Source organism: Mustela lutreola, chromosome 1 (assembly GCF_030435805.1).
Source record: "Mustela lutreola isolate mMusLut2 chromosome 1, mMusLut2.pri, whole genome shotgun sequence".
NCBI lineage: Eukaryota > Metazoa > Chordata > Mammalia > Carnivora > Mustelidae > Mustela > Mustela lutreola.
This window is the reverse complement of record NC_081290.1, coordinates 71527399-71546117: the sequence shown is the minus strand read 5'-3', so window position 1 is coordinate 71546117 and position 18719 is coordinate 71527399. Positions and strand designations below refer to the sequence as shown.

At 33.9% G+C, this 18719-nt stretch overlaps 1 protein-coding gene across 3 annotated transcripts in view; it reads right to left on the bottom strand.

The window, feature by feature from the left end:
- Positions 1-1333: 1333 nt before the first annotated feature.
- MGAT4D (MGAT4 family member D) overlaps positions 1334-18719 on the bottom strand; it is a 53601-nt gene continuing 36215 nt past the window's right edge. The window contains exons 9-12 of one of the 3 annotated variants that reach the window (XM_059168339.1): positions 18064-18194; positions 12863-12910; positions 11346-11510; positions 1334-2348 (exon numbers count right to left, since the gene is read on the bottom strand). In XM_059168339.1, the coding sequence (XP_059024322.1) occupies positions 11496-11510; positions 12863-12910; positions 18064-18194 (194 nt within the window). In that variant the 3' untranslated portion in view covers positions 1334-2348; positions 11346-11495. Of the gene's footprint in view, positions 2349-11345; positions 11511-12862; positions 12971-18063; positions 18195-18719 lie in introns of all 3 variants that reach the window. The other 2 variants (XM_059168328.1, XM_059168317.1) reach the window with 2 other exon arrangements.

Here is an 18719-nt window from a genome sequence, read left to right as displayed (position 1 = left end):
ATAACCATTTTTAGAATTGAGGTATATACACTGTACCTAGAACTATCGGACTTAGCAAGTTAAGATACAGGACACAATGAGATTCTAATTTCATATGAACAAATAATTTTTAGTACATATATAGTTCATATGTGTTTATCTGGCCCTTAATTTTATCATGTTAAGAAAGTATCCATTCATTATAATTTTCTTTAATATTCTTACAGAAAATAGGTGTTGCATTTTTCTGCAGAAGTAATCATATGATTTTTCTCCTGAGTCCTATCAGTAAGAATCCTATCCAGATCCTTACCCACTTAGTATCAAAAAACCAGGTCATGGTGTGTTGCTCTCTTAATGTGGCTTAGGAATTTATCTCTAATACTGCATATAGGTCTGTGGTTTTCTTTTTCTTTTCTTTTTTTTTTTTTTTTTTTGTGCTATCATTATCAGGACCAGGTATCCATGTTACACTTCCACCACTAAAAAAGTTGGTAACTTTTCCATTATTTGCTATACTCAAACAATTTTAAAACACTGGGACTATCTGGTTTCGCAAAGTTTAGCTAAATTCCCTTGTGTAATCATCTAGGCTTAATGTCTCTTTGTGCTTATTATTTCTCAATAGCTTTCTCTACTTCTTCATCAAAATTCATTGGTTTATGCTTTCTGTCTCTATTCATAATAATTCCAGTAAACCAAATCCTCCTAAAAAATCTTCATTTTATCTGGGCTTCTAGAAAGAAAACTTATACTGGCAAAACACAAACCTATCAGCTCATATAAATTTCCTCATAATTCATTGCCTATGACTGGCAATTAATATGAGTAATAATATTAATATTATTAATAATGTAATACTAATATAATAATAGTATTAATAACATAGCATCTAAAATGTAACTAGGAGGGAAAAAGGTAATTAAGGGGAAAAACGTAATTAGTTTTTGTGGGAAAATGTCTGCCCAGGTTTAGCTCCCATTATTTGTTCATAATTGCTGCAACTCTGCCACAGAGTGGAAGGTCCATAGAAGTATACAACAAACCCCAAGATATTGTTACCCACCTAGGCTGGTAGAGGGTTAACTCCTATTTACCCAAGAGTGTAGTCACATTTGCTGTTGTTACCCCCTCAGCTTTACTGAAATATACTTGACATATTGCTGCTTCTCTTCTAAAAGAATGTAATAGACACCTGTGAATGGTTCAGCTTTCATATACTCCTTATATGTTGGTATGTGACACAGTTTAGACTGAGGTCAATATGTAAAGTCTTGGCAGCCAAGGACAGTTAATACATTAGCAGTATAAATTATGATTTTCATATTTTATTGAAGAATCAGGAGAAAGAAGAAACATCTCTTATTATTTCTCAAAACAAATAAAATAAAACCTAAAAGAATAACAAGAAGAAATAGGGGAGTTTAATAGACTTCTCTAAGAAACTGATAGATCATTCAAGCAGACAAAAATTCATTAGAATTAAAAGAACTTGAAAATGTAAATTAAAAAGCCTCATATAAGAGTCCTTTACCCAATAAATAGGAATATTTTAAAAAAGATATTTTTAAAGCACAAAACTAACATTTATAAAAAACAAATGAATGCAACATATTTGAAAAGGGGTGTACAATTCATAACAATTCTCAAATCATCACACAGATAAAATCCACTAATATCAATGTAATTAAATAAGAAATCAACAGTAAAAGACGGCAAAAACCAATACATTTGAAAGAAAAAAACCCACAAAACTACCAACTACCCCCAGAGCTAAAAAGATAATAATAAGAGAAATTATAAATCTTTAGAACTGAATGACTATCAGTATACCTAAATATCAAGAGGTTGATAATTCAATGGCACTTCATGGTAAGTTTATAGTTTTAAATTAATTTATTTAAAAGAAGATATCTTTAAATATTTAGAGCCAGGGTTGCTTAAATTGTGCTTTCTATTTCTTTAGATGTCCTAACAAAATGGATAAGAACATACTCCAATATACACAGAACTTGTCTGTGGCAATGGCAATTTTCTAAACTTGTAGATATTTATTTAATGAGATTATGTGACAGCATCACTAAGTTAACAAAATACATTTCTTAATTTTGAAAACTTCCCTGCTTTTACTATTTTTAAATTAAATTATAATAGTAATAGTATAAGTATCATAAATATTTTAATTTTTCTTGATGTAAGAGGTAGTTTAGTACTTTCAATTCTAGTAGTTTATTGTTTTCTCCTCTTCTATACAATTATGCATTTTCATTATTATAATTTCTGAAAGAGGCCATGAGAAAGCAAGGTTATCTGAGGTTCCAAGGTATTATAGGGTTTTTTTCTTGTTATGCTTATTATCTTCATATTTTCTGAAATAAAAAACAAAAAAACCTGTAGCATGCAGAAATAACATTCACAAAGATGGAATTACTTTCATGAAAATTTTTGAGAATGATGTTCTTTCATTATTCTGTCCTTTTAACAAACTTTCCCTTTATAAATAGAGAAGATAGTTTTACACTGGCAAAATACATGGTTCTTAAGATGTATTATTAATATTGTCCTGGTGTTAAAATTACTGAAAGTAGTCTTCTATCACTGGGATACCTGGGAAATCCATATTGTTGGATTATCATTAAAGCCAACAAACTGTTATAAGTAAGGTACAGATATTTTTAAACATTCACTTTATTTTACTGTTTATAATTTAAAATATAAATACTGAAAAGATTTAGGATAACTAAGTAAAGACATAATATCTTTTAACACTAATATATGAAAGAAAATCCTAAATATAAAATTAGAACTGAAGAAATTTTGCTGTGAATATGAGTACTACATCTCACATGAAATTAGTTTTGAACTTCTTATTAGTCAAAAGGAACAAAATACCCACAACGGGCAAAAGGAATCATGACAATTCTTTGGGAAAGAGTATCTTTTTTAAAGCTCCAAATTCTTTAAAATTTTTTTTAAAAAAATGTATTTGACAGAGAGAGAGAGAGCACAAGCAGGGGCAGAGAGGGAGGGAAAAGCAGATTCTCCGCTGAGCAGAGAGCCTGACACAGGGTTTGATCCCAGGACTCTGGGATCATGACATGAGCCAAAGGCAGATGCTTAAATTGATGGAGCCACCCAGTTGCCTCTCTAGCTCCAAATTCTAAGAGAACGTCGTCACATGTATTTTACATAGAAAAGAAACATAAAACTTGAAATAACTGTTTTGAAGAAAATGCAAATATGCCATACATCGTTCTTTAATAAAAGTCAAAACCATAAACTCAATTCAGTTAGAGCATTTTGATGGGAAATATCTATCTACTTCCTTTCTTTCCATCACCTGCAAGTAGGCATACCGAATGTAGCAACAGCAAAAAAAAGAACGGGTCATATATAGATACAAAAAAAAAAGAAAGTCATTGTTCAACTAAATTCGAGGTTAAGTGGAATATCCTGTAGTTTATCTGGTAATCCTACTTCTAACACCTCAAAACACTTTGCCCTTTGATCAGTACACTCCAGTAAAACAAAAATAACTTTTCATATAAGATGAAGCACTAGTAAATTACAGAAACACACTATTTTGTTGCTTATGAACAGAAAAACTTCAAGTAACTTTTTTAGGATTTACTTATATTAAAGAGGGAGAGAGAGAGAGTTGAGGGTGCTCCATCCCAGGACCCTGAGATGATGACCTGAGCTGGGACCAAGAGTCAGATGCTTAACTGACTATGACCTTCACGTGCCCCCAAACTTTAAGTGTCTTATCTGAGTTTTCAGAAATTATTCATGCAGAAATATTTCAGCTGTTTCTAAAATAAATTTCTTTTATATTTATTATAGATTAAGAACATGAAATGATAAAGAACATTTAAACAAATGACATAGGCAAATTTTTAAAAAACTAAAACCCTAGGAAATTTATCACTAAGAAAAATTTTTTGTTTATTGAATTATTATTTTTGAGCTACAAGCTGGATGACTAGAAATAAACCAAACTCTTTTTCTCCTTAATGACCTTACATTTTAAAGTTTTATGAGAAGTGTAATATATAATTTAACTGGTTAAGGAACAAATTTTACATAAAAATTTTTTAAAGAGGTAATGAAATGAATATTAAGGAAAGCGTAGCAACACTTGTTGATATGTTGGACATAGTTAAAGAAAGGAGGGGAGGGGTGCCTGGGTGGTTCGGTGGGTTAAGCATCTGCCTTCGCCTTGGTCATGAACTCAGGGTGCTGGGATGGAGCCCTGCATGGACTCCCTGCTAGGCAAGAAGCTTGCTTCTCCCTCTTCCACTGCTTGTGTTCCCTCTCTCGCTGTGTCTCCCTCTGTCAAATAAATAAACAAAATCTTAAAAAGAGGGTGACATTTATTTCACTGGGATCATTAATGTAAATTTTATCTTACTTAATAAAATTAAAAATGGAAGAAAGTTGAAATATAATATCCAAACTCTTGGTTCTAGGCGGTGGACAGCTAGGCCCCACTGAAATGCTAGTAAGTGAGCTGAAAAGACATAACTCCAAACAATGTAAAGAATGAAAGGGGCTCTGAGACATTTAATTAAATTAACGAGACATAAATCTGGTGGAAGCATGGGGACTGCCGGGGGGAGCCGATAAATCTGTGACCTCGGCACCAGGAACGGGGCTAGAATGGAGACAGCAAATTTGATGAAAGATGGGAGCCAAACTAGGGCTAGCCCTGGAGAAGGAAGTGGGTCTGTGGGAGGAGCACCCACAGTCCCCAAGAGCAGCAAGGGCTTTAGGCCCCAGGCAACTCATGGGAAAGCTGAATGTGCCGCCTGGATGTACTAGTTCAGGCAGTACAAAGCTCTCTATATTTTGGCATGTTGTTGCCCCTTCTCTCAAACCACTGGGAAAACAAAACAGGGAAAAAAAAAAAACAACCACAAAAACTCCAACACAAACAATCACAACCTAGCCAAGCACATACTGTAAAACAGAGTTTATAAGCTGACAAATTCTACCCAGGTACCAAAAACTTTCAGGAAATCTCATTCCTTTAAATTTTATAAAGGAATATGAAAATGAATGCAGTGTCAGGGGAGGGGAGAGGAGGAAGAGGAAATAAAAGACTCCTATTACCACCAGACCATCAAGAATCACTAAATATTTGAGCAAAGGGTACAACCTAACAGAGACAGATCAAAACACACAAGGAGATTGATCTGAAAACAACAACAACAACAACAAACAAAAACAGCTTATTCAGAATACAGAAGAGAACTTTTTAAATCTTTCATGAAAAGATCTAATACTCTGAGATTTGAGGAAAATTGTACCAACAAAACAAATAGGTGGTAGGAAGAAAGGGAACAAAATAAAAATAAAACATTCATAAGAAAAATCAGTCAAGGAACCCATCTAGTACACAGAAAAAACAAGTGACAGAAATAGTAGAAAGGGGGACCTGTGTGGCTAAGCTGGGTTATGATCCCGGAGTGCTGGGATAGAGCCCGGGGCCCCACCTCTGGCTTCCTGCTCCATGGGGAATATGCTTCTCCCTCTGCTCCTTCCCCTGTTCAAGCTCTCTCTCTCTCTCATGTGCTTTCTTTCTCTCAAAAATGTAAATAAAATCTTTTTTAAAATAGAGAATAAAAGCTATGACACATAGGAGATCAATTCAGTAAGTTTAATATTTGATTATTCTTTCAGAAAAGAGAACTTAGAAAAGGGGCAAAATAATTAAAGTTATTAACATGTTACCAACTGAATTTTGTGTTCCCCTCCCTCAGATTCATATGCTGAAACCTAATTCTTCAGTGTATTTGGAAATGGCAGCTTTGAGAGATAATTAGTTTCAGTGGGTTCATGAATGAGTTTAGTGTCTTTATAAGGGGATAAAAAGACTAGAGTTTTCTCTACTCTTGGCCATGTGAGGATACAGTCAGAAAACAACTGTCTACAAACCAGGAGGTGGGCCCCCTGATCTTGGGATTTCAAATCCCTGGAACTATGAGAAATAAATTTCTGTTGTGTAAGCCACCCAGTCTGTGGTATTTCTGTCATAGCAGCCGAAACTGACTAAGACATAATAAAAGTGAACAAGTATCTGAGCTAAATATGCATCTGTACTGCAGGAAAAATAATGTGGATAAAATAAAAACTCGTAGCATAAGCGTACTATTTAGTAATATAAAGAAAACTATCAAAGGCATTTAAATCAGAAATGATGAAATGTCATTGCCTCTGGTGAATGAGATAAGGCTGGGGAAGTACAGGGGGTTGTTGCATCTTATTATAAGCTCCTTTTTATTCACTTTTAGCCAGATATGGGCATATTGCTTGAAAAATATAAACAAAGTTAAAAATTTTATATGATTAAATTTTATTCCATTTTTAAATACAGCCTTGGAAAATAAAAGGGGTAATCTATTCTCCAGCTCTTTCCTCAGTTTGGAAACATCTAATTTTAAGTATCTAGAATTCTTAGCAAATAGGCAGCTCATTATTTCCCTGAAACTGTTTTGGACAGGGAAATGTGGTTGCAATGGAGGATGCTGAAGGCATTTCAAATTCCTAATGTGGGAGGGAAACTATGAGGTGGTGGTGGTGGTCTTCTTGTTCTTGAAGGAACAACTGAAATAAGTGAGTTAAAGAGAAAGACAGGTGACTGAGAGCACAACAGATAAAGGCTCCCAGGAAATTTACCAGTTGAGCTAACTTCTTCAAGCTTTTGCCCATCTCAGTCCCATTAAAAAAAGAAAAACACCTTTTAACATGAGGCAGGTCTAACTGAAAATCATAGAATGCAGGGTCACCTTCATGGAAATGCAGCCACATTTCCTTGAAGTGGTATGTGTATTAATAATGCATACTTTTGATTATATATTATATGCCCCTTTTACTATTGAAGTGTCAAAAGGTAATTCGGCATGAACACACTCCCATCCATACAAACCATGCAGACGGAATGTTAAATGGGAAGCAGATGAGGCTCGGTTAGAAGGGGAGGAATTCAAATTCCAAACCACACAGGAGCCAGCTAGTAGAAAGATGGGCGTAGCTCTAAGGATGACCCAAGCTCAGAGCTGATGGTTACAGGGGAACAGGTAGGGGCACTGGAATTAGTTGCAGAGTCAGAGTTAGAACATACATGCTTAGGCCAAGCAGCAGATATCAAATGACATTGCCCAGCAGGGCAGAGACTACAGGTGTTTATGAAGAAGAAAACCAGACTCAAAAAGAATGGGTCTTCCCTATTCAGAAGAAAAGCTTCTGCACAGAGTGAGCCCTGGACTGCCCATTCCTCCCATAATTACTGGAGAAAGTCTACAGAAAACAGACTCAACATTCACAGACAAAACAACAGAGAGTTTCAATAAGTAAGAAACAAAATTTAAGTTTGAGGGTATGTGAAACACAAGAAGCAGCAGATCCCAAGAATCTGAGTTCAGTCAAGGAAACTGATGCCACTTGAGGTATTTGGAAGAAAGAAATCTGCTTCATGCAGCTAGAGTGAACTAGAGTGAACTCAACTCTTAGAAGGGTCATGGGAGCAAATGTCAAGAAGCCACTTCTGGAAAATGGAAATTCTCAGTGGAATATTGGGCCATTATGAGAACCCTGGAAGCCAGGAGAAGCCACCAGGGATCTCAGCTGGCCAGGCAGCAAGTGTGAACTCAAATTCCTGTCTATAGCAGGCATCTCTTGCCCTCTTGGCCGCTATCTTCCAGGTCTACTGAGAGTACCTCTCCCTGACAACCTACCACAGCACTCTGTGAGGGAAAGACATTCTGTGAGGTGGACTCCCCCAATTTTACTGTGAGAAGCAGAGTGGAAAGGAGGATGGCAATGATGTAGAATTAACAACAGACAATAAGTATAAGAAGCAGTTAAAGTAATGAATTACACATATACTAATATACTACTGTTTAAGTGTAAATTAATTTTCTCTGAATGATAGGAAGGATATTGTGTATATAAAAAGAATCAACTGAAAATCCTGGAAATTTAAGATTTTATTTCTGGAAGTTAAAAAACAAATGAGCCAAAAAGTGAAAGTTCAAGAATGAACCAGCAGGATGCCCCATAAAGATGGTGAATCAGATACAAGTATTTACTTTCACTCTTTCTAGAAATCACACTTAACCATAAGGGCCCGCTGAAGATGCATGACCTTACAGACAGAATGGCAAAGCAGACCATGGCAACCAAATGGAGGTGTGAGAGAGCTGTGTCTCAAGCTGCCAGTGGGGAGCAGAGAAGCACAATCCCAAGGGCAGAACCACCCTCCTACTGCTAGAAACGGAGGTGAAGAGGGGGTAGAACTAAGAGGATGGCTTGCAAGTCGCAGTGGTGGGTTAAGCTCTAAATATCCTCGGAACCAGGTGATGATCTTTTCTTCACTCCCGAAGGATAATTCTCTGAAAAGGCAAACACAGGGTATGTGTCTAGACTCAAACCAGGGTAAGGATAATAATGATAAATGGGACAAATAGGGGCACCTGAGTGGCTCAGTCCGGTAAGTGTCCGAGTCTTGATTTTTGGCTCAGGTCATGATCTCAGGGTCGTGTTTTCAGGGTTGTGAGGTCTAGCCCTGCGTCGGGCTCCAAGCTTGCCAGGGAGTCTGCTTGAAATTCTCTCTCCCAGTCTCCCTCTGTGGCTCCCTGCCCATAAATAAATAAATAAATCTTAAAAAAAAAAAGAAGAAGAAGAAGGAGGAGAAGAAGAAATCAGAACAAATAAGTAAATATTGACAAAGTGAACACCGAAAGCCCAGCTATCTTTGCCCACTTGGTTCCCCGATTCTCTAGCAAATTGACTAGCCCACGCAGCAAGACTGGGAGGCACTAACACAGGTGATTCTCTGGGAAAGAGCCTAGCCACTCCGACTCCGACAGTGAAACTGACAGGTTCTGCCATGTGCTCAGAGCCTCCCACCAGCTTTCTCCATTTGAACGTACAATCTGTATCACTACATACATGAGAAAAACCTTCAGCAACTTGAGGAACAGAGACCAACAACAACAAAAAACAACTTGGAGGAAACAGAAACTTACAGGAAGAAGAAATTTTTTAAAAAATCTTTAAAAAGAACTATTAAAATCCTCAGAGGGTTAAGTGCAAGCATTTCGATCATAAAATAAGAACTGAGTGTTGAAAGAGGGGACAATGGCATTAGGAGCACAAAAGGGGTTCTTGTCTAAGAACAAGAACTTATTTTAAGGCTAAAATAACAAAAACAATAATCAATCAATGAAAACTTCCCTCCCCCCCCAAAAAGCACTAATAAAAAGGATTTAAGACGAAATTTACAAAAATTTTCAGAAAGTGAAGCAAATAGAAAGAAAACAGGAAGGAGAAAGTAGGGGAGAGAGAGAGAACATCAATCCAAGGAATTCAACAGTCAAAATAGGGATCCTTAAAAAGAACATAAAAAATAGAGGAGAAAATTTATCAATAAAATAATTTGCGAATATTTTCCAGAATCCAAATATGAGTTTTCACATTAAAAAGCTCTACCAAATATGAATCACAATCAATAAAAATAGACCCATCATCATGAAACTGTAGAACCTTAAATAAATACAAGACAAATATTAAAGGTTTACAGATGGGAAAATTGTTCCTATACCAAGAAACAGGAATTAAAATGGCTTTAATTACTTTTCATTGGTTACACTCTTGAATACCTTCAAGAATCAGAATTCAGATTTCTTTGCGTAGCCAATCTAACAATTAAGTTTGACAGACTCTAGTAATTTCAAGATGTTTTACTTCTCCAAGAATTCACTTCCTACACAGTCTTTCTCAAGAAATTACTAGAGGATGTGCTTTACTAAACAAACAAGTAGACCAAGTGTGATACAGATTTGGGATATAGAAGACAGGAAAATCAACCCCCCGGTTCTTAAGATATCTTCTAGAACTGGTCAGAGGGCTGAAGAAGAGGTATTTTTCAAGATTAAGGAGTAGAAATGTAGAAAGCACTTGACGATATTCATCATTTATCCATGATTTTTAAATGTCTGAATATACCAAGAACAGATTTAGATAATTTACAGGGAATCTAAGGGTGAATTAGTGATAAGTACATTGAAATAAAATCAATTTAAAACTCCAAAAGAAGAGGTGACTCGGTGACTCCTTTGGTTGGGCAACTGCCTTCGGTCAGGTCATGATCCTGGGGTCCCAGCATTGAGTCCCACATCAAGCTCCCTGCTTGGCAGGGAATCTGCTTCTCCCTCTTCTCATGCTCTCTCTCTCTCTCATTCTCTCTCAAATAAATAAATAAAATCTTAAAAGAAAAACAAACCTCCAAAAAAAGTTGTATAATAAAGGAAAAATAAAGGATATTATGTAGTTTAAGTGGAAATAGCATTTATATTCTCATAAAATCACTGAATACTGAGCTAACCACTGACATAACTATATGGATAGAGTGGAGTTTGGGTGGAGTGAACTCTATCAAAGTTAAAATCTTTCATTCATTGAAAGAGAATGAAATTTTAAAAATGAAAGAGAAAGCCATAAGATGAGACTTGCAGTCAGACTATATATGGAATTATAACAACTCAAAATATTTAACAGGTGAACAACCCATTTTTTAAATGGTCAAATACTCAGTAAGACACTTCACAAAACATATACATACATTTCATTAAAATCTGCGTTTTGTAAAAATCTATGTATTTTATATATGTACACACACAAGCAACTAGCAATGATGCTCAACATCATTGGTCATTAAAGAAATGCAAATTAAAATCATCATGAGATATCAGGATCTGCCGTTTCTAGCATTCCATACAAATTGAATCATACAGTATATAGTCTTTTGCATCTGGCTTTTTTCATTTAGCATAATGCAACTTTAGAGATTCATCCATATTGTTACAACTATTGATAAGAATTGAGTCTTCACGGGTGCCTGGTGGCTCAGTTGGTTAAGTGTCTGTTTTTCAGCTCAGGTCACGATCCCAGGGTCCTGGGATGAGCCCAGCATTGGGCTCCCTGCTCAGCGGGGGGTCTGCCTCTCCCTCTGCCCCTCACCCTCCTTCACCCCTTGCTTGCACGTGCGCGCTCTCTCTCTCTCAAATACATAAAAATCTTTAAAATAAATGAGGCTTCAAACTCAAATCTATTGCCTCCAAATTCATTGTATGTCTACAGTATATGATAAAAAAGGAAAGGAAAATAGTTATTCATTCTTCTAAAACAAAATATTAGTATATCAGAAAGTTATCTGTATACGATTTTAAAATACACAAAACATGATTATAAATTAAGGCCAACAAATATCTGATAATTTTCTATATATCAGTTTCATACTTACTAAAACAAATATCTGATAATTTTCTATATATATATTTTTATACTTACTATTTTATACTTACTCTATTATCAAAGGCTTAAATTTTTTTATATGATACAGTCTCTTATCCACTATGAAGTAAGTTGAGAGCTAAGACTAATCCTTATTATGCCATTTTTTCCAAAGAATGATGTTCATCATTTTTAAAGAAGGTATTTGAATTATGAAGCTCCTAATAATAAATATCCTATTAGAAAATTTTAAAATAATATAATTAAATAATTTATATATAATTAAATAATTTTGACAATTAAAATAATACAGATTTTGAAAATACACAATCACATTTGACATATCATTAAATTGTTATTTATTTCTATTTCACGTGGGGTGAGGTATAAAAAAAGAAAAAAAGCTAGATTATAATACAAACTATGAATGATTAGATAAATATTCTAGTCTGTTGTGAATTTACAAAAGGTAAGGTTAAAATAGCTTATCCAGCAAAAAATATAATAGAAGGAAAGAGTCCCATTATAATAGCACCAACAAAGAGAATGGCATAGACAGTTTCTTTCTGCATCACCTGCGGCCATGTTTTATTTATTTTCATGGTGTTATTTGTTGTATTAACATTCATAACAGTTAAATTTTCATTATTCCTGGCACTTGTTTGTTTTGCTTAATGAACACTTTTAATCTAGAATTTCACTTTGCCTAACGGCTAACAGCTAACATTTACTGAATCCACACTATGTCTCAGACAGCGTTCCAAAGAGTGCAGTGCAATAAACACATAGAGATAAGGAGTAGAAAAGGTGGAAAGAGGGCAGGTCATAAAAAAAATGAATGAAATGATGGGAGTATGTGTATGTGCATTTCTCTCATTTTAATTGACAAAGGGTTAAAGCAATCACTTGCTTTGTCGTGTGAAGAAATTAAGAAGGGAGAGATTACAAAGGTGGGAAACATCTTAAAGATCATCTAATTTAAACTTCTCTTACAGATGAAAAAAGCACAGAGTGTTAGGGCTTGCCCAATATCATGTACATAAGCCACCATTACTAAAACCTAGTTGTTTTGATTCTGAAGTCTTTGCTTCTTCTGCCCTACCAAGATGTTAAGTCAATTACAAGTAAATTGCTTCCAAAAAAGATGGCAAATTAAAGAATGATTAAAAATCAAACAATACTGAATTTTTATTGATATTTTGTTGATCTCAGTAATCTTAAAGAAGAATGTTGATATATTTCATTTCAATAATAGGAGCATTTTACTTAGAAATATTCTATAACTTTAAATAGTAGACTAAGATGGTGAATTCTATTATGATTTTTAAAACATGTTTGTCAATTACTTGCATTACACAGCTGGTAACGGTAAAACAAAGAAGTTTACATAGGCTAGATTTTTCTTACCATGACAGATAACTTGGGTCTTGAAAAGAAAATTGCTCTGTCCAACATATAGTTATCATAAGATGAATTATGTTTAAACAACCATATTTTATTCTCAAGTTTTCATTTCTCCTTTCCTAAACAATATTTTATAAGTTCATGAGACATTGTATATTACTCAAGATACATTTCAAAATCTTACTTTGGAATATTGTTCTTCGCCAGGGAGTGATGACTCTATACCCACATGCTGGAAAAGAGAAGGCTTATATTGAATACGAATTTGTTTATTTCGTTCTGCACACTTTTCCTAGGGAAAAATAAGAGAAACAACAATCTTCTGTAACAACCCAAATACTCCTTTTGATTGCATTTATGGGTGGCAGAATTTTGTATTATATTAGTTTTTGTATTATATTAGGTTTTTATTTTGATATTTTAAAATTACATTAAACTTTATTTCTTAATTTTTCCTTATTAGGATAATAAAACAAATTGAGATATAAAAAGGTTTTAGTTAAAGCATGTATTTTCCTGAACTCTGCCTTAGAAAATCAGGCTACTGTTGTACCAACTATAATCTTCTGCTCCCTTCTTTTTATTTCAATAACATAGATGAAATTTTTTCATATTTTTCTATTTCTCTCAGACTACATTATTCTTTCTCTTTTCATAGTCATTAATTCCTAAACTGAGCTAGATCTTCTTAAGTATAAAAACACATCATTAAAACGAAGAACCAATATTATATTTTATGAAAAAAGATCTGGTTAACCTCATTAAAATAAAAATAAGAAAGATGACCTGTGATACCATTCCTATTAGAAGACAACATCTGAAATTATTATGATTTTTGATAATTATTTTATATACTGTATACAGAGAGAATTCATAAAAATACATCTCAAATTTTTATACTCAATTTTTAAAAAAGATTTATTTATTTGAGAGAAAGTGTATGTGCATGCACGCTAGGGAGAGTAAACACCCAGTGGGGAGGGGCACAGAGAGAGGAAGAGACAAAATCTCAAGCAGGCTCCCCGCTGAGCATAGAGCCAGAGGCAGGGCTGGATCTCATGATCCTGCAATCACGACCCAAGCCCAATCAATAGTCAGATGCTTAACTGACTGAACTACCCAGATGCCATTTTCCAGTAAAATTAACATAATTTTTATTCCAGTATAGTTAACATACAGAGTCATATTAGTTTCAGGGGTACAATGTAGTGATTCAATAGTTCTATACATTACTCGGTGCTCATCATGGTAATTGCACTCTTACTTCCCCTCACCTATTTCACTCAGCCTATCTACCTCCCTTTGGTAACCTCCAGTTTGTTCTCTATAGTTCAATCTATTTCTTGGGGCACCTGGGTGGCTCAGTCAGTGAAGTGTCTGACTCTTGATTTCAGTTCAGGTCATGATCTCAGTGTTGTGAAGTCAAGTCTGCATGCTGGGCATGGAGCCTGCTTAAGATTCTGTCTCTCCTCTTCCCTTTTCCCTCTGATCCTCCCCCGCCCCCACAAAGAGTTTATTTCTTGGTTTGTCTCTTTTTCCTTTGCTCATTTGTTTTGTTTCTTAAATTGCACATATGTGAGATCATATCGTATTTGTCTTTTTCTGATTTTTTTTCCACTTAACATTATACTCTCTAGTTCCATCTATGTTGTTGCAAATGTTAAGATTTCTTTTTTTGTGGCTGAATAATATTCCATTGGGTATATATCTCACATCTTCCTTATCCATTGCTCTATGGATGGACTCTTGGGCTGCTTCCATAATTTGGCTAGTGCAGGAAATGATGCGGCAAAAACATAGGGGTGCATGTATCTTTTCCAATTAGTATTGGTTTTCTCTAGGTAAATATCTAGTGTGGAATTACTTGATCATATGGCAATTCTATTTTTAATTTTTTGAGGAACCTCCATGTTTTCCATAGTGGATGGACCAATTTACATTCCCACAGCAGCACACAGGGTGTTTGTTGTTGTTGTTGTTGTTTTTCTCTCTTTACATCCTTGCCACCACTTGTTATTTCTTGTGTTTTTTATTTTGGCCATTCTGACCAGTGTGAAGTGCTATTTCATTGTGGTTCTGATTTCATTTCCATGATGATGAGTCATGTTGAACATCTTTTCATGTATCGTTGGCCAACTGTATGGTTATTTATTTATTTAATAGAGAGAGAGATTGAGACAGTGCGCACACAGAGGGAGAGGGAGAAGCAGACTCCCTGCTGAGCAAAGAGCCTGATATGGGCCTTGATTATAGGGCCCTGAGATCATGACCTGAACCAAAGGCAGACATTTAACTGGCTGAGCCACCCAGTCACCCCTATCTGTATGGCTTCCTTGGAAAAAGGTCTATTCAGGTTATCTGCCCATTTTTTCAAATTAGATTTTTTTTTTTTTTTTTTTTGGTGCTGAGGTGTATAAGTTCTTTATATATGTAGGATATGAACCCCTTATCAAATATATGTAACTCCTTATCAGATTTGTAAATATCTTCTCCCATTCAGTAGGTTGTTTTTATTTTTTGAACAGAAGACTTACTTAAATGCATTTCTACTTGGTGCTAACATGTAGGAAAATATTACATTAAATGATTGTTTTTGAAACTGTAAACTAATCATATAATCCTGGGTTAATTTAATTTGAAACTATAGTCAGATAAAATTAGTTGAGGAGTTGAACTTTAGGAAATAGAAATTCTAACATTTGTTAAGTTATTAATAGAAATACCAATGAGATGGTATTATCAAATGCTGGCTTCCCAAATTACCCTCCCAAATAACCTGTTGATAAAGAAAAACTGAGTTCATTGCTTATTGCAGTAAGGGGAAAACTGCTTTTCTAGTGTCTATTCAAGTCTTGTGCCTATTTTTTAATTGGGTTGTTTCACTATTGTTAAGTTTTAAGAATTTTACATATATTCTGAATACAAATCCTTGCTGTATATGGAATTTACAAATATTTCTTCCTAGTCTATGGTGCCTTATCCTCAAACAGTAAAATCTACAGTACAAAAGATTTAATTTGGATAAAATCCAATTTAGCAATGAAAAAAAAAATGGATCATGGTTTTAGTGTCATGTCAAAGAACTCTTCTCCTTGTCCTGGATCCTGAAGATATTTTTCTACACTTTCTTCTAGAAGTTTTATAGTTTATGTTTCATATTTAGATAGATGATGTATTTTGAAATAATGTTTGTATCAAGTGTGATGTTTGGGTTGAGATCATACACACATACACACACATACACACAAACACACTTTCAATTAATCCAATATATATTTGTTGAAAAGACTATTCTTTCTCCATTGAATTGCATATGCTCCTTTGTCAAATATCAACTGGCCATATTTTGTGGACCTATTTTTGAATTAACTGTTTCACTCCATGGGTCTCTTTGTTTACCTCTTTACTATAAATGTTTGTCTTGCTTACTGTAGCTTTATCATAAGATTTGAAATTGAGTTCTGTGATGCCTCCAACTTTATTCTTCTTTTTCAAAATCATTTTAGCTAAACCAGTTCCTTTCCTTTTTCTTAAAAATTTTAGAATTAGCTTGTCTACAACTACCATAAAAAACCCTGCTCAGATTTTGACTGGAATATATTAAGTCCATAAATCAATTTAGGAAGCATTTTCATATTTACTATACTGAGCCTTCCAATCCATAATCATGGTATGTCTCTTCCTTTCATCAGCTGTTCAAAGTTTTCAGCATATAGATAAACCTACATATTTTGTTAGATTTAGATACACACATACCTACATATATACCGTGATATCTCTTTCATTTTAATATTGATAATTTATGTTTTGGGGTTTTTTGGTCAATTTTATTAGAAATTTATCTGTTTTCTTACTCTTTTCAAAGAACCATATTTTGGTTTTATTAATTTTCTCTACTGCTTTTATGTTTTCAGTTCCATTTCTTTCTGCTCTCGTAGCTATTATTCTCTTTCTTCTGCTTGATTTGGGTTTATTTTGCTCTTCTTTTTCTAGTAACTTAAGGTGGAAGCTGAAATTACTAATGTGAGATCTTTCTTCTCTTCTAAGATAATGGTTTCTTCTAAGATTAATTTCTCCATAAGTAGTGCTTTAGCTGCATCTCACAAATTTTGATAGGTTGTATTTTCATTTCATTCAATTCAAAGTATTTTCTAATTTTCCTTTAGAGACTTTCTCTTTCACTCTGGTTTATTCAGGAGTGTATTGTTTAAATTCCACATCCTTATGGATTTTTGAGTTATCTTTCTGTTCTTGATTTCTAATTTTATTCCATTAGGTCAAATTTTAGTCTCATTTTTTTTGTGATTTCATCTTAAATTTGCCAGCTTTGTTTTATGATACAAGACATGTCTATTTTGGTGTATGTTCTATACATACTTTAAAAAAATATGATTTCTACTGCTGTTGGACATAGTGTTTTTAAAATATCAGTTAAGGGGCTCAGCAGGTTAAGCATCAGTCTTCAGCTCAGTTCATTATCCCAAGGTGCGGGACTGAGCCTGAGCCCTGTTTCTCCCTCTCCCTTTGCTTGCCACTCTCCTTGCTTGTGCACATGCGCTTTCTCTTTCTCTTTGTCAAATAAACAAATAAAATCTTTAAAATAAAATAGTAATTAAATCCAGATGTAGATGATGTTCAATTCTTTTATCTCTTTGCTGGTTTTCTACCTATCAGCTCTGCTGCTTACTAAAAGAGGAGCATTGAAATCTCCAACTATAACTGCAGACTAATCTATTTTTTCCTTTAGTTCTGTCAATCTTTTGCTTAATGTATTTTGAGTTTCTGTTGTTAAATGTATATATACTTTTATGATTATCATATCTTCTTGGTGATTTGACCCTTTTACCAGTACGTAGTATCTTTCTTGATCCCTGGTTAAATTTTTTGGTTTTTTTTGCACCAAAGTATACTTTGATATTAAGATAGCTACTACAGATTTTCTTTGATTAGTGTCTGCAGGTATTTCTTTTTTATACCTTTTACTTTTAACCTATGTATATCATTATATTTGAACTGAATGTGGACAGCAAGTAATTGCATAGTGTTTTTTAATCCATTCTGATGAACTCTCTCTTAATTGGTAATATTTTGGTCATTTATATTTAATGTAAATATCAACATATCTGAATTTACATCCATCATTTTATTATTTGTTTGGGTTTTTTGTTTGTTTGTTTGTTTCCTTTTTTCTACTTTTCACTACATTTGTGGCCTCTCATTACTTCATTTAGTACGTATAAATGTCAATAAAAGTTTTGGATACCGGAAGTCAAAAAATGAATGCATTCATCAGGTTTAGTTTGGTGAACAAATTTTAGGGAATTACATTAGACAGATAGTATTTTCCTAAAATATTTTGCATTTACAAAGTAAAGAAATACTCACAGGAGTTTCTCCTGGGTTACACATCTTTACCTGAAAAATGTCCCCCAAGAGCAAGTCTATGGGTTTATCTTTGTAGAACATTAAAAAAAAACGTACAAAGTCAGTTAAGTCCTCAGATTTAAACAGCTTTCCTATGGAGAAAAAGTAAACAAATCCAAATAACTCTTAAGTGTTTACAAATCCAAATAACAATATATCATAAAATAACACTTATATACAGTTGTTCATTCTATTAACATGAGAAAAGACCCCCCAAATCATTAAAGATTAAATAGATCATATTCTTTCAAAATAAATAAAGCTTTAAGTATTAGTGAAGTTGAAGGATAATAAAACAAAATAATACATCTGCTTAAGTATTAATGATTACCATTTCTGGGCAAGAAGTGTGAAGCAGGTTTAGTATAGTGAAGCAGATTTTGTATAGTGAACTTTTAGGCAATTTTGATAACCAATGAGATAAATTTTCTAAATCAAATGAAAGATATATACATAATAATAAAAGATATATAAATAACATGAAAACTATAGGAGCTTTAATCTTTTACTTAATTTTACAGAAACTGATTTATAACCTGACTTTTGTAGAACTCTATCAATCTACCAGATTTTTTTATGTTTAACACTTGTGATTAGAGTACTGTATTATTTCAGTA